The 16,912-nt window shown below is 37.8% G+C and overlaps 1 protein-coding gene across 2 annotated transcripts in view; it reads right to left on the reverse strand.

Moving 5' to 3' along the window:
• CSE1L (chromosome segregation 1 like) overlaps positions 1 to 16,912 on the reverse strand; it is a 36,994-nt gene that overhangs the window by 6,323 nt on the left and 13,759 nt on the right. For both annotated transcript variants that reach the window (XM_038369371.2, XM_043496061.1), the window contains exons 4-18: positions 14,782 to 14,883; positions 13,522 to 13,667; positions 13,109 to 13,199; positions 12,744 to 12,851; positions 11,441 to 11,533; positions 10,053 to 10,220; positions 9,845 to 9,974; positions 8,995 to 9,060; positions 7,471 to 7,673; positions 6,204 to 6,288; positions 5,396 to 5,457; positions 4,108 to 4,244; positions 3,855 to 3,958; positions 3,106 to 3,203; positions 1,940 to 2,090 (exon numbers count right to left, since the gene is read on the reverse strand). In XM_038369371.2, the coding sequence (XP_038225299.1) occupies positions 1,940 to 2,090; positions 3,106 to 3,203; positions 3,855 to 3,958; positions 4,108 to 4,244; positions 5,396 to 5,457; positions 6,204 to 6,288; positions 7,471 to 7,673; positions 8,995 to 9,060; positions 9,845 to 9,974; positions 10,053 to 10,220; positions 11,441 to 11,533; positions 12,744 to 12,851; positions 13,109 to 13,199; positions 13,522 to 13,667; positions 14,782 to 14,883 (1,744 nt within the window). The remainder of the gene's footprint in view (positions 1 to 1,939; positions 2,091 to 3,105; positions 3,204 to 3,854; positions 3,959 to 4,107; positions 4,245 to 5,395; positions 5,458 to 6,203; positions 6,289 to 7,470; positions 7,674 to 8,994; positions 9,061 to 9,844; positions 9,975 to 10,052; positions 10,221 to 11,440; positions 11,534 to 12,743; positions 12,852 to 13,108; positions 13,200 to 13,521; positions 13,668 to 14,781; positions 14,884 to 16,912) is intronic.

The following is a 16,912-nucleotide window of genomic DNA, read 5'->3' on the forward strand; positions in this document are numbered from 1 at the left end:
CCCTGTAATGAAATCTAGGAAAAAAGGCTTTTCTGCCCCCACATTTACTTATTGTATACATTTGCAAGCACTATGTAGATGTTAGAAAGCTGGAAAAACTGACAGGACGATTCAGGAGTAAGGGTATCAACAGGGCTATCAAGCAATTAAAAAAATTAATCGCACTGTTAAACAATAATATAATACCATTTATTTAAATATTTTTGGATATTTTCTACATTTTCAAATATATTGATTTCAATTACAACACAGAATACAAAGTGTACAGTACTCACTTTATATTTTATTTTGATTACAAGTATTTGCACTATAAAAAAAAACTAAATAGTATTTTTCAATTCACCTAATACAAGTACTGTAGTGCAATCTCTTTATCATGAAAGTTGAACTTTCAAATGTAGAATTATGTACAAAAAACTTGCATTCAAAAATAAAACAATGTAAAATTTTAGAGCCTGCAAGTCCTACTTGTTGTTCAGCCAATCACTCAGATAAACAAGTTCGTTTACATTTGCAGGAGATAATGCTGCCTGCTTCTTGTTTACAATGTCACCTGAAAGTGAGAACAGGCGTTCTTGTGGCACAGTTGTAGCCAGTGTCACAACATATTAATGTGCCAGATGTGCTAAAAATTCATATATCCCTTCTTGCTTCAACCACCATTTCAAGGGACATGCGTCAATGCTGATGACGCGTTCTGCTTAGTAACTATCCAAAGCAGTGCGGACCAACGCATGTTCATTTTCATTATCCGAGTCAGACGCCATCAGCAGAAGGTTGACTTTCTTTTTTGGTGGTTTGGGTTCTGGAATTTCTGCATCAGAGTGTTGCTCTTTTAAGACTTCTGAAAGCATGCTCCACACCTCATCCCTCTCAGATTTTGGAAGGCACTTCACTTTCTTAAACCGTGAGTCGAGTGCTGTAGCTATCTTTAGAAATCTCACATTGGTACCTTCATTGCATTTTGTCAAATCTGCAGTGGAAGTGTTCTTAAAATAAACAACATGTGCTGGGTTATCATCCAAGACTACGATAACATGAATTATATGGCAGAATGCGGGTAAAACAGAGCAGGAGACATACAGTCCTCCCCCAAGGAGATCAGTCACAAATTTAATGAACGCATTTCTTTTTAATGAGAGTCATCAGCATGGAAGCATGTCCTCTGGAATGGTGGCCAAAGCATGAAGGGTCATACGAATGTTTAGCATATCTGGCACGTAAATACCTTGCAATGCCGGCTACAAAAGTGCCATGCAAATGCTTGGTTCTCACTTTCTGGTGACACTGTAAATAAGAAGAGGACAGCATTATCTCCTGTAGCGATTGGCTGAACAAGAAGTAGGACTGAGTGGACTTGAAGGTGCTGAAATTTTACATTGTTTTATTTTTGAGTCCAGTTATGTTACAAAAAAAAATTTAATTTGTAAGTTTCACTTTCACAACAAAGATTGCACTACAGTACTTGTATGAAGTGAATTGAAAAATAGTATTTCTTCTATCATTTTTACAGTGCAAATATTTGTAATAAAAATATACCCTTTGATTTCAATTACAACACAGAATACAATATATATGAATATGTAGAAAAACACCCAAAATATTTTATTTCAATTTTTTTTTAAACACTATGATTAAAACTGCGATTATTTTTTTTTTTGAGTTAATCGCGTGAGTTAACTGCAATTAATCCACAGCCCTAGTTGTAAGTTAATTGATTTTTTAAAAATTGGTTAAATTTTCAGTTGGCATGTCCTTTATGAACAAGGAGATGTTGGGATACTGTATTTTATAAATAAAACTCTTTGGGACTGTAGATATAATACATAACTCAGAATTACTGCATTAATAAATATATAAAGTAAGTCATTGCACAGTAAATCTTATATATTACAACACAGGATGAGAAAACAGACAGCTACTTATTGCTTTTAGTTACCTTGCACGTCATTCTGTAATATCTCAGTAAACACCATAAACAAAGCCTCTTCGAAGCTTCCAACAGCAGCAGGGTTTGCTTTGCAAGTTATCCTTATCGACAAGCATATTGATTCAAACATGTAATGGTTAAAGTGAGGTTTGCTTGGGTTCTAAAAACAAGTTATGAATAAACAATCAACTCAGACTTTGAGCCAAATCACTTATTTAACATAATGTAACTTATTCTTAAATAGAAATCTAAAGCAGCATTAATCTAATTTTAGTCAAAGAACAAGGGCATTATGCTATATTTTTCTAATAAACAATTCCATTGACACTGGGATAAAACAGCAAGATCCACTAATATTCATTTAAGTTTTTATCAGTTTTGGAAATATACAAATACAGTTTTCATAACTAGACAAACCAAACAAATCTAAAAATAGAAACATGGGGAAAATATCTACTGAAAAAAATAAAATATTTTTCAGTTATGTAACAGTATTCATTCAATTCTTTATCTATATGGAATGCTCTTTATTCTCTACAGCAAAATGTAGGCTTTAAAAAAAGTTTATTTGGTAGCAGTTGAAGGTGGTCTGTCGTCTTCACAGGATTGTCTATATAAAGTATAGCAGTCCAACTTGAACAGAAAAAAAATCTGTTAATGATCACGAGATTTAAAAATATCGAGATAATTTCTTCTTTTATGCATAACATTTACAGCCTCCATATTTCATTGACTTAAACAACTGCCTGAGAAGTCCCCAATATAAAGGAAAATAGACAGTTTTAAGATGTATGCGACTATCTGTGACAAATCTAGATTTATATGCTAGCTGTTTGTGTATAAACAAAAGCATGTTCTAAAATAATTGTTATATTATAAATACGCTTGTAAGCTTATTCATAAAGCTTGTATTTCAAATGAAAAAGAGGGGAAACTTTGCAGGAACCTGTGTCTACAAGAGAGGATATTTCATTGTTAGGTATGAAGAATGAGTTCCTACCAAATGTAAAAAAGCTGCATTTATTACTTTAAATTGGCAATTTATTGTGCAACAACCAGTATTTTAACAAAAACCAATCATTTTAAAGAAAAAAAAAACAGATTTCTGCCTTAAAAAGTAGCAGAAGCAGCTAATAGTGAAGTGAACGTTCTGCTCAGATAGCTTTCTGTTTTACCTTACTGACAGCCAGCAGTTTCTGTGTAAGCTGAGCGATGAGAGAAGGGATGTATGGGATTATACCTTCCTGTAGCAGAGAAAAACTTCTCATGATAGCTGTAAATAAATTGAGAAAGAATTTTACTTCTGTGAAGATGCACCAGCTTGCCAGTTATACGTATACATCCTTTGATCTTGTATTTGTATTATAGTAGATCCTAAAATCCCCAACTAAGATCAATGGGAGGGGGGGCCTTGTCTTGAAGAGTTTACAATCTACCCCAGTCAAGACAAAGATTTGGGCAAATGATCATTATCCCCATTTTACAGATGGGTACCAAGAGATTTATATTGGGCAAATCACATAATCTGTGGCAGAGACAAGAATTAAACACAGATCTTCTGAGTCCCAGTCCAGTGCATTAGCCACAAGATAGCAGTACATTTAAAGTCTGCTGTTAATATATTTTCCATCTAGCCTTCAGAATGAGGGACATGCCTCATCTGAGGCCTTGCTACATTTTTATCACATATAAGCCTGTTATAAATACTATTTTGGGGGGTTCCACATTTGGGCCATGGCAAAATTAGCTATGTTAATCTGACTAATAAGCACCTGCATTTAGTATGTGTAGCCACTTTTTTTTAAAAAAAAAAAAAACCCTGCATAAATCAGGCATGTCAAATCAGACTTTGAGGCCCATAGCTACAGCAGCTTCTTACCTCAAGTTAAGTCAGTTTCTCAGTGCAAAGTATGGAGTTTCTTACCTTTCATAATATACTCATTTTCAGATGAGCCGGGAAATGTCAGGGCTTTAAAAAGGTTTGTTAGTAGCACTTCTACAAATGGTACCATTTCTGCAGCTGTAACGCTGTAGATGAAAACACAGTTTTGCAACGCTTCAATGTTTTATTCAAAATGCAATTTCTGAACAACTTAGGATAGTCTGATATGAAGAGAAAAAAAATCCCCATAAATGATAAAAACCCAGAGTAAAATTACTTCTAACTGAAAACTTACAGTGTAGCGTTGTTAGTCCCCCTCATGGTAAACAATCTCTCAAGAGCATGGGCTGCATAAGTATGAACCACAATACTTTCTGCTTGAAGATGACTGATTAAGAGAGGGATAGACACCAAAAGTTGTTCTTTGGGTACCTACAAAAACATAGTGACAACATTTATATAATATTAAAATTGACATTTTAGAATCAGATACCTGTATTTTGAGAAAACATTCACCCTAGAATTTATTTCATTGGAACAATGCAAGTTCTGCAGGAAATCAGAAGGAATCTCAGGCAGGCTTCTCCAGTAGCTAACATCACACCCTGACCACCTGATATCCAGAGGGCTACCACCTTTTTTCTGTCATCACCTATGTATTGCTCCCTATCAATAGAATATGATTTTTTAAAAATCTTTCTTCTGTGTTTTATTATGATTCATAGATATTAAGGTCAGAAGGGACCATTATGATCATCTAGTCTGACCTCCTGCACAATGCAGGCCACAGAATCTCACCCACACACTCCTGCGATAAACCTCTCACCTATTATGCAAAAATCTCTAAATTAAGATCTCAATATTTTTTCTCCTCTTAACTGTCTTTATGATGATCATTCTTATAGACTTTTCTAGCAGCATTTGATATACCTAAAATACTTCTCCCCCATTATTAGAGTGAAAAATAGCTCTCCGATATCCCCTATGGTATCAGGAATGCTTGGGGAATAAGGTACTACTCAACATGACTAAGGTAGCAGAATCAGGCCCTCTGATTTGATTTTTGGGCCCAATCCTGCTCCCACTACAGTCAATTAAAAAAAAAAAGTCATTAATTCCAATGGTGTGAAATCAGACCCTTTTGTCTTCTGAAATAATATATAGCTGTGATTTGAAAAGCTTAGTAAAAATAGAGTATAAAACTGAAATGCCTAATGTCTTCTCTTGCTATATCTCAAAAGTCAAAGGAGAGGGGGGAAAAATTATTGTACTTTCTGTAACAGATGTCATGACAAAGGCCAATGGGCAAGCCCCAGCTAAAAGTCACTTCACTTCCCTGTGCGCCATGGAAGCTTACCAGTGGAATGGAAATCCTACATGTTCACTATTCCATCAGTAACTGAACATTAACAAGGTTTTTATACCACCTTCAGATTTAATTTATCAAGGAACATGTCGTTATTGAATATCTGTTGAAGTAATTTATTATATGTTGTGTAGAAATTAGTTCATTAGGCTTGATAAGTATAAAATGACTGTAAGCTAAATGACATTAGTAATGGAAGATTAAGAAAGCAACTTACTTGGTTCCTGAAAATCATGATATACTTGATACCATCAGCTTTAAGCACAGGAAATTCATTCACTACAAATGAAAAGGATGTTTAGTGAGCTTTTGGGCATTATTGTATACGGAGTTTATTATTTAATATAAAATTACATACAGAGTTGACAGCAGCTCAAAGAATTCTTCATGAGTTATCTGTACAATACATTTTCAAAATTGTATAGCGTGGACATTGCTGCAGAAGAACTTGCACAGCATATAGCAGCTGTAAGAATGTAATGGCTCTCTCCACATTAGCTTCAGTTTTGCTTTTTATAACTTTACAATCAGATATGTTAAACTCTGGATTTTGAGTTAGTATGATGAGTTATTCATAGCTCTGACCTACAAAGATATGACATGGCACTAACCACCACAGTGATGGTAGGCCATGGAACTGATCAAGGTAACCTCATGACACAGTTTAAAGAATTACCTCCAAAAAAAATTTAAGATAGTTGGTACATGAATAGTTAACTGTATTTCTAGGATGAAGACTGCATTCTATCATAGATCACATGGTGAGGGACTATGAAAAACCTCCCATCCTCACCTCCACCAAATACTTCCATAGAATGAACGGCTGGAGCAGAATACAAAACATTCAGTCTCCTATAACCAAACTTTTGACTTTGCTACCTTTCTCAAAAATGGGTGGGTATATACTGCAGGAAAGCCATCAGCATTGTTACTCTTAAAAACCATCACTAAAAGTTAATGGCCACCAAAGAGGTTTTAGGTATGCTACAAAAGGAGTGTTATGCCGTACGTAACCCTGAGCTTACCATTAGCAGACTTTAAGTCGGGTTGAATATGATTCACAAAGAATTCTGTCAGATTTACAAGTTCATTGGCTTGTGTTATTCCATGCTAGAAAAAATTAAAAAAATCAGAAAAATCTTTTTAGACATCAACATTCATCTGTTTTTTTCAACTTATTTTCAAGTGGTTTTACAGAAGGCACCCAAATTTATCTAGTTATTTATAAAAGTGCTAAATCACCAGTCTAGGTGCTACATAGGAACTCTCATTCAGAACATCCTCTCCAATTATTCTGCGCATATTTGTTTTAGCATCCAGTTTCTAGCTGCAGTGCTAAAAGCTCAACATAAAATAGCCCCTGAATTGAGAAAGTACTTATTACACTTGCTAATCCTATGTCAAAATACTAAATATAAAATATCAGAAAACTGTTAATTTGAATATTGTTGAGATGCGGTCTGTTGCACAGAAATGGAGGTAAGAACTCCTGATTTCTAAGTCTGGCTTTGACAATGGCTCCTTCTCTAGGTTTGGGCAACTCAATTAAAGCTCACTGCTTCAGTTTTTCAATCTGTAAATAGGGAATTATATCTACTGAACAGAAGGGGTTTGTGGATTAATGTTTGCCAACCGAGTGTGCCAAGTAACAAATGACAGTGTTAACCACTAATTGAAGTGGGAGAGGTAAAATGGATGCTACAGTAGATTAATGTCCTAATTGCCCCTATATAGAGGTCAAATCAAGTGGAGAAGTGTTTCATGGCAGTTTCATAATCCTTGTAAGACTTATCTATATCACAACCACCTAATGTATCATAACTGAGCACTGCTCTTCAGATGCTCACAACTGGAAAGCAAGCGAGTTTTGGGCAGAATTGGGGTTCTTTACCAGAACAGCAAGAGAGAAGCTTGCATAACATTTTTCACTATGCTTGATTCCAGACAATTTTATTAGTCTCTCTCTTAAGGCCATTCTAATTCGTATACTGTGGGCTAAATTTTGATCACCAATTTTAAACTGGTATAATGTCATTCCCTTCAATGACTTTATTGCCAGTATATACTATGTAACAAACTCAATCAACCTCTGGTACATAATAGTTTAGTCTCCTGCAGGCTGTAATACTTTGGTCTTATTTTGGTCCTTGAGTTTAACGTGCAAGTGCTGGATGACAGTAGCAGTCTGTGATATGTCGGGGGTCAGATAATCCAGTGGTCTCCTAGGGCCTTAAACTCTGTGATGTCTGTATAGATACATTACGGTTTAAAACAAAAGGCATGTAGAAGTACCTTCTGTGTCTGAGCTTTGGATGCCAAAGATGTTACAAGGTAAATGGCTGCATCTTTATGCTTCCAGTTGACAGATGGATTCTTTGCATATTCTTGCAGCATGGAATTAACATAGCCAGAGAAGATCCCTGTTACAGGTCCTTCAAAAAACTTGCATAAGCCTCGTACTAGATCACAGGCTGCTCTGCGTCTGGTGTCAATATCTGTATAAGAAAATAAATAAAAAGATTATTTGTATATGAAAGAATGAATGGATCTAGGTCACATTTCTACCTAATATAGTTTATATTGACTGCCAACAAGTATTGCCATGTACAGTATTAAGTTAAATATTTTATTTACTGTTATGAACATAGAATGGATAAGTTTAAATTCATGCATAAAATTTAAGCAGTAGATTAACAGTGTTAAACGATATTCTAGGGTATAGGCAAAGATGTGCAACACTGCTGATAGCATGCACTCCAGATTTACTGCCTAATGAAAATTTTTTTTTGACAGGCATGCAAGGAGTTTTCTTCTTTATTGTAATTTTCTCTTTACTCTTACAATAAAGTGCCTTGGCTAGTAAATTTGCATGACAATTTTGTAAAATGTTCTTTTTGTTTCCAAAGAGAAAATGTATGCACTAGAGCTTATTCTAGACAAACTCGAGATATGGAATGAGCTTTTAAAAAATGAATTAAAAATTTAAGGTTTCCAACTGTATAACACAAGTACCAAGTAACACCCTACTTTCTGTAACTGTTTGCAGTCTTTTTGCCCAACTAATTTCCAACATAATATAACTAAGGTAAGGGAAATCAGAACCAGATTCAGATGCAACAGGCTGTCTTCTTAGTATCCCAAGTAGCCTTAAAGTTCATACAAAATGTAACCAGTTGCCTAAATTCAATCAGAGAGCTATACTAGGTCATAAGAAGTCTCTCTACAGTCCTGGGACCAACACGGCTACACCACCACTGCCTATTATGTCATTGAACTTCAGGATCATCATGAATAAATGCCAATAGTGGAGGCAGTATTGCCCAATTGCTCAGAAGACCTGGGCTCTGGCTCTGCCACGGACCTTTAAGGTGACCTTGGGCAAGACACTTCACCTCTACGCCAGTTCCCCAACTGTAAATTGGGGATAATATTGACCTCATTTGAAAAGCATTTTGAGATCAAAGGCTGAAAAGCACTACATAAGAACTAGGTACTAGGTATTATTATTGTTGTAAATCTGAAGTGTGGCTAATTCCAGATAAGAGTGGTAGTATTGAAAACTCTACTATGTCTTTCAGTTGCAATACAGATTTTTAACCACTTTCTTTAGTTTTTTTTTTTTTTTTTTTTTTTTTAAAAGTTATTTTGCACAACGGTCAACTTTCTCAAGATTTGGATAAAGACTCTTTATAACTGATTTTGGAAAGGACCTTCTCCAAGTGTAAAAATAAAGATATATAAACTTCAGTAAACTACTTCAGTTCTTTGGCATTATGTTTAAAAATGTAAAATATTTCCAGTATTTAAGTGCGTTACCAGATCCTTCCAAATCCCTTCTTATATATTCTTCAGAATTATCTTCAAAAGCTTCTTCATCAGCAGCTGCAGAGAAAATAGATCATTTATTAGATACACTAATGAGAACTCACTTGTTTGTTTGGTTCTTTGCAAAGAATTGAGATAATTTGTGTAAACATCTATGGTTTAACAGTGTTCTGTGAAATTAATGGGATTAAGAGATCTCGTGAGCTACTACCCAGCATATTGGGCTTGATACCTAACAAGTGACACAATGACCTTTAACTGACAAATGTAACTCCTTTTCTTTCATGTTCATGAGCTGTTGTACATTGGATGTAGAAAAGATGGAGCACATTATATATATTTTAAGTGTATTTGAACCAAGAGGCTTTCAAATTCATGCACTAGAAAAAAGGGAAGCTTCCAATTGCTGCAATAAATTTTTGTTACAAAGTTAAGTCTTGCCAGCACTAGGATCAAAATGATTCAGATAAGCCAGACAGATGAACCACACAAGCTTCATGAGGTAAATTCTCCATGCTCCACCTCGTTATACTGCCTGAATTATTTTGGTGTTCGCTCTAATAACTTTAAAAATTCAAAGTAATAGCTCAACTTGAAATTACAAGAGAAAGAACAGCCATCATTCCTTCCCAAATTGAGATTTTCCTACATGATCATTTCCACAGCAACTCAACAGATTAGCATACTATTAGAGAGACTTGGTTTGACTCTTGTGCAAGGGTGCATAGGGCCCAATCGTGCAACCTTTACATTATTAACAAAACCACCACTATACCCAAAGTTATCCTTTACTGGTCATAATCGCTACTAACATGACTTAAAAAAATAAAAAATTAATTACCTCTAAATTCCATGTTAGGAACAATAACTTTTTCACAGATGCTTGTCAGGGTATTCTGATCTTCAAACAGATGTTTATAATGTGGTCTCTCACAAACTGAGGCCAGAAACTGGATTGCATTGCTTACCAACTAGAAGATAAAACAGACCCATTTTTAGCACAATTGAAAGTTTATTCTAAAACTGGATGGAAATATATAACAACTTACCAAGTCATATTTAACTTCCTGGCCAGTTGTGACCAACAAATTCCAAATCGCTGTGACAAAACGAGGCAGGTAAGGCTGGAATTCTTCATCATATTTTTGAGCATACAAAGCAGCATTATCACAAATTTGGGATTTCAGTAGCTCCAATAATCCAGCTTCCTCTTCATCCTCATATAAAACAAAACTAAAAACTCAAACATGCAAATTTCAACACTAGTGAACAGTCAGCTTCCAAAACAAAAAAAGAAAAGAGGGAATTATTTTATAATGCTGTTGTACTGGTGTTTCACAATTCTAAATATAAGGGAATATAGGAATAAATGATCAGTTCTCACAATGGAGAGAAGTAAATAACAAGGTCCCTCAAGGATCTGGACAGGGACTAGTGCTGTTTAACATATTCGTAAATGATCTGGAAAAGAGGGTGAACAGTGAGGTTGCAAAGTTTGCAGACAATACAAAATAACCCAACGTAGTTAAGCCTAAAGCTGTCTATGAAGAATTAGAGAGATTTCAGAAAACTGGGCAACAAAATGGCAGACAAAATTCAGTTTTGATAAATGCGAAGTAATTTATTTTGGAAAACATAATCCCAATTATACATACAAGATGATGGGGTCTAATTTAGCTGTTATCACTTAAGAAAGATCTTGGAGTCATTGAGCAGATGTTTTCAGAGAACTATCAACAATGTGCAGCAGCAGACAAACAAGCTAACAGAATGTTAAGAACCATTAGGAAAGAGATAGATCAGACAAAAAAGCATCACAATGTTACTATATAAATCCATGGTATGCCCAACACCTTGAATACTGTGTGCAGTTCTGGTTGCCCCATCTAAAAAAGATACATTAGAATTGGAAAAAATACAGAGAAGGGCAACAAAAAATGATTGGGGTATGGAGCAGTTTCCATCTGAGGAGAGATTAAAAAGACTGACTGTTCAGCTTGGAAAAAGAGGCGACTAAAGGGGAATATGATCGAGGTCTATAAAATCATGACTGGTGTGGAGAAAGTGAACACGGAAGTGTTATTTATCCCCTTCACATAACACACAAACTAGTGGGTCACCCAATGAAATTAACAGGCAGCAGGTTTAAAACAAAAAAGGAAGTACTTCTTCACACAACACACAGTCAACCTGTGGAACTCATTGCCAGGGGATCTTGCGAAGGCCAAAACTATAACAGAGTTCAAAAAAGAATTAGATAAGTTCACAGAAGATAGGTCTATCAATAGCTCTCTCCCAAGACTGTGCAGCAACTACAAAAGCCACATTAAAGCGCTGCCGCGGCAGTGCTTTAACATTGCCAGTGTAGACAAGCCCTTAGTCACTCCTTCCCTCTGCAAACAGATTTGAACAGAGGCAAATTTTATGGAATACTTACATCAGTCTGTAAAAGTTTGTTATCTAAAGTTAAAAGACTATGAAAATTTGTCATCCAGGTTTCCATGTGATCTTCAAAAAACTCAGGAAGATCCTGTGAGGGGAAAAAAGTACGAAAGAAATGCACATTTTAAGTTCATTCCTGGTTATATTAGTTTGGTAGCTTTATACAGTTACTGTCCACTGTTCATTAACAATTTATTTCATCAAAAAGGAAGATGGACAAGGACATAGGAAATAATGCAAGACCCTGGCATAGAGAATTCACACTATAGCTTCTATCTCTATTATTTGTTTACAGAATCCACTTCAGGGGATGTTAGGAGCTGTGAGGGATTTTCTTCTCTGAAAGACGGTGGGGGAGAGGTGACTCATGGTCCTTTTTGTCCTAACTAAAAAAAGACACTCTCACTCCTCTTGCCCCCTTAGCCTCAAAACACAAAAGCACAGGCCACCCCTTTTGCTCAATCCTACTCTTCAGTCCAAACAAAGGAAACAGGAGTAGACTCCAACAGTCTAAGGGGTACATTTATCACACTTCAAGGGCCTGGACTCACATGGGTGCTTTGCATTGTATAGAGAGTCTAAAGTTTGCTTTTAGCGTGTTTTTAAACACAGATATACTTGTTTTATATCTTAGTGATTCTGTGGCAATAAAAAATAGTGAAATTATGCTGCTATCAAACTTAAAGTTAATAAAATCCCTTCTCATTTGATTTGCTTGAGACTGTTTATAAATAACTGTTTTCTGTCAACCCTTATTAGACATGCAAAATAGTTTGACACTTAGGAAACAGTGTCCACTGAACCTTTCCCACTACTACTGCTCTTATAATTAAGGTAGAACACTCCTACAAAACCAGAAAAAGGACAAAATTGACATTCTTGATCGTTTTCATTATTGTTCACCTTACAATAAGCAACAAAAGCTTTTCAGGGTCCTTTATGCATCATGAAGAAGCAGAGTGGACACAAATTCAGGGTTTTTGTTTAAGAGTCTTTTGCAATTCACCTGTAACTAGCTACCCTTGTATTTTTGCCTCTCTGATCTGCTACTTAGAGTTTAACTAGATCAGGAAGAGAGACTAAAATTAACTATAGGTTAGCAAACATGTTAGTCAGTCTCAAGCTCTGCCTATTCCTTAGTGTAGGCACAGGTTACTACTTTTTACTTTGATCAGATAACATGCTCCAGAGAAGACCTTAAATTGATTCTACAGCAAAAAGCGTAACAGCTTAAAGCATAACAACTCTGGCTCTTTCAGAGCAGACCCAATAATTAGGAACAATAAATTAAGATTCACCTGAAAATTTAAACTGTAGAACAATTTTGCAATCTGAATTAGAGAAGAGAAGAGAACCTTCAAAGCACTGGCATCATTTGCATGCGTACTGCAAAGTTCAATGGTGGCCTAGAAAAGAAGAAAGGATTAATAGGGAACATGAACAGAAATGTATTGAGTGTATTGCAAATGCCATGTAATGGTACAATTTTATTGACAGCACATTCAGAGAACTGATAACTTTAGTTCTGTCATCCTGATTTTGGTTTAAAATTTAGTATGTTTCTATTTCTAAATAACTTGTATTCCATAAGAATTCAAAAGTCAATTTAAAGTGTTAAATCATCCCTAAAAGAAGATCAAACAATCCAGAAATAATGCTGTACCTTAAAGAGATTTGTCAAGGGCTGTGCAAAGGCATCAAGGACAAGTTTAATTTCTGTCCACAGTTCATTTGATTTAAACTCATGGCGGTATCTGGCAAACAAAGGGAGGGGCGGGGAAAAAATGGTAATAGCACTTCATTCCAATTTAACTTGCATCTAATTATTTATAAGGAACTCTGAACCTTGAGACAAGTCAAGTCAAGCAAATGCAAGAACTAAATGCTACATTAAAACTGTCCATGTAAGGTATGAAATTCAATAACCACTTAAATAAGGCTACTAATCATTATAAAAGTCAGTAACTTCAATTAGAAGCTACAAATGATTAACACAACCAAGAAATGCAATTTAATAAGCAGAGGTATGTGCATTTTAGTAGAAATTCTGGAATCCACATACTAATCCGTTAATACCTTTTAAATAACGAGTGTGCAGTGCGAAGGACTCCATTAATGACATGGAAATCTCCACTCTGAAAACGATTCACCATTTCGGTCAGCAAGTCTGGCCATTTCTGAGGGAAGTCTTCCCTGCCAATAATGCTAATGGCGTCACTTAACTGGAAAGGAAATGTAACTATTATATCATACCATTTGTGAACAGCTTAGTGATCAGTACTTAAATACGACAGTTACTCCTGGGGGAATTTTGCGTCACTGCTGGTGGCTCCTACCACCGGCTGGGCTAGGGGAGGATGGGACTTCCTCTTCCTCTGCAGAGAGCAGCAAGGGTTGGATCAGACCCACCTCCAGAAACTTCCCCAGGCTGCAGGAAGCTCTGCACTCTGCCCTGCGCTTCCTGCCCATCACACCTCGGCCATGGTGGGAGGGGTCACAGGTGCTCCCCGGTCCACCCAACCCCCGTGCATCTGGACCCCCCATATCCAGAGTGCTCCCCTCCCTCGCCTCCTGCACCAGAACCCCCACCACGGTGATCCTCACCCTCCCTGAAACTGGACCCCTGCCAAGCCCTTCCCCCCTGCATCTGGACCCCCACCCTGCACCCAGACCAACCCGCTGAGCCCCAACCACCTTCACCTGGATCCCCCTTTAGAGTCCCATTCCCCCAGCACCAGGAACCCCCCAAAGGGCCTCTTCATCCATATCTCTCCTTCCAACCACCCAAACCCAGACGGCCCCACACAGAACCCTCTCACCCCACACCCGGATTCCCCCACACTTGGATTCTACTGAGCTAAACCTGCTTGCCTCACACCTGGATCAGGGCGAGGGCTAGGCATGCAAGACTCTGTCCCCCTCTCACTTGCTATCTTGGTACATATGGCATGAAGGGGCAGGGCCCTGGGGTGTTTCTGGGGCAAGCCCGGCCCTTCCACTGTGTTAGGGTCTGGTGTAGTCTCACCACTGAGTCCGTGTCCCGAGGTGCGGGGGAGCTGCAGGGTGATCTCCCATCTCCATGCAGCCAGTGGCTTATGCTCCCCACTGCCATGTTGGAGTCTCCACATTTATTTATTGACAAATGAAATATGCAGAATTTTGAAATACTGTGCACAGAATTTTTATTTTTTTAATACACACACACACACACACACACTATACTCTTTGGGAGACCCCAGAACACGACTCTGATCTCCCAGTAGGGCTTCTAGGCACATCCTCCCGAAGGTCTCAGTGAAACAATCTGAAAAACCCCACTTCATTCTGTCATCTTACCTGTTTCTGAATTTGTTCTGGACTGCTAAGCATCAAGTGTACTATGTTGCCTTTAATAGCTATCCTGTCTGTTTCACATATTTTGTTTGGTTCATCTTCAATCTAAAAGTAAAACATTAGTTAATTATGAGACATCTATTACTCCTCTGTGCAATGAAAGAAAAAAATACTCCAAATATTTTTAGTTTTCTTTACATAAATTGAGCATATTGCACCACAATAAGAAAATCCAGCGTAGAAAACTGAGTGTTTGCCAACATGTTTATTTTTAATGATATACCTCTGCCTGTGATAGAACTATAATGACAATCTCTACAGATAAACCAAGAAAATTAAATGCTTCTATAAAATTAGGGACTACACTTTCTCCTTCACAATTACTGATTTGAAGAGGCTGGCCAGCCACCTCAAAACAGACACCTACAGGTGAATTTGAATTAAATTAAGGTATTTCTCTGTTGGGTGGGTGAAGTTAACTTGGAACCCAGTGAACTTCAAACAATGAATAAGTAATTTCAAAGCACTGCCACATACACAAAATAAAACTGAAAACTACTAGAGAAAGGGTTTTTTTTTTTCTAATCTGAGATTTATAGTTAGTGAGCCCTTGCTGAGCAGTAGCAGAACTCAGGGCCTTGCAAGATCAGCTTCCTATTTGGAGCAGAAATAAGTGAGAGCAAACCTCTTAATGTAGTTTGTTTATTTACATGACGCATAAATCCTGTTTCCTTGAACAGGACTTATAATGAGCAGCACATAGGCATCTCCCTCTTACAGCAGCCTCGGGAAAGGTAGCTCTGCCCTGTTACCAGAAGCATCTTGTGCCTCTGACACTCTTCTCCAAGGCCTATCAAGTCTAAAGCCTGGTCTACACTACAAAGTTATGTCATCATCAGCCATTTTGCATCAGCCTAGTTGAAGGTATCCAATTTTGTCTCCCACCGACGTAAACTCTCCAGTATGCCAACATTGTAACACCACCTCCGTGAGCAGCACTGAGCCACGGTCAATGTACTGAGGTTGACGCAGAGTGAACGCAGACACTGCATTATCTATGTTGACCCTAACAGTCCTCTCCAGCAGCTGTCTCATAATATTTGAAACTGACCATTCTGGTTACAATTGTGAACTCCACTGCCCAGGCATCAGAGAGACCGGAAGCACCCCCCCCCCCCGCCGTTAAAGCCCTTCAAATTTTTGAAATGTCTTTTCCTGATTGTCCATCTTGATAAGCACAACTACCAGTTTTCCATTGTTCTGGACAATAGCCCAGCGCACCACATCAGCTACGTGCTCCAGACGTGCCCCAGCCAGGAGCAGATAGGATTGGATTTCCTGGGCCTGTGAGTATACTGTGCAGTCACAGCTACAGACCGCCCATAGAAACATGGACATCTATAAGCAGATTGCACAAGGGAGGCAGAAGGGGTATGACAGGGCGCAGTAACAAAGCAAAGAAATGATGGAAGACATACCAGAAGGCCAAGGAAGCCAACAGTCAATTCAGTGCCAAGCTGAAGACCTGCCACTTTTACAAAGAGCTGTATGCCATACTTGGTGGATACTCCACCACCATCCCACACTTCCCCATGGATATCACTGAGGAGCCCAAATCACAGGCCCCTGGTATGAACAGCAAGGATGAGGATGATTATGGGGGACATGCAACTGGAGGGTCAGGGAGAGGGTGTGTCCAGCTATGCCACAAGCCAGGACCTAATTGAGACTTCACTGCAGTCCAGGCAGTTGAGCAAAGACAAGCCCATGCCTGCGTAAAAATGGTGCCAGTATTCAGTGCCATTGCCTTATATTCATAATGTTATGCAACCGAGCAATTCCCCCCTTCATTTCCCTCATCCCTGGCAGGGCATACCATAGCTGAAGCTGTGAGTGGCGCTACGCACAAACAATCTGAAGCAGAAATGTCAACCTCTTGTTTAACATTTTAGGGGAGCAAAGGAAGGGAGTTCTGAATCTTAACTTTAGTTTTCCATTCTGACTATACTGACAAAGGTACCTCTGTGTGTTTTATCTGTAGCTGCTACAGTTGCAGCAATCTGGGGTTTCTCTTCCACACCAGGGGAGTGTCTGAGCCAGAGAAGGAAGAGAAAGAGGAGGACTTGGGATAACA

The sequence above is a fragment of the Dermochelys coriacea genome, chromosome 13, assembly GCF_009764565.3.
Source record: "Dermochelys coriacea isolate rDerCor1 chromosome 13, rDerCor1.pri.v4, whole genome shotgun sequence".
NCBI classification, from domain to species: Eukaryota; Metazoa; Chordata; order Testudines; family Dermochelyidae; genus Dermochelys; species Dermochelys coriacea.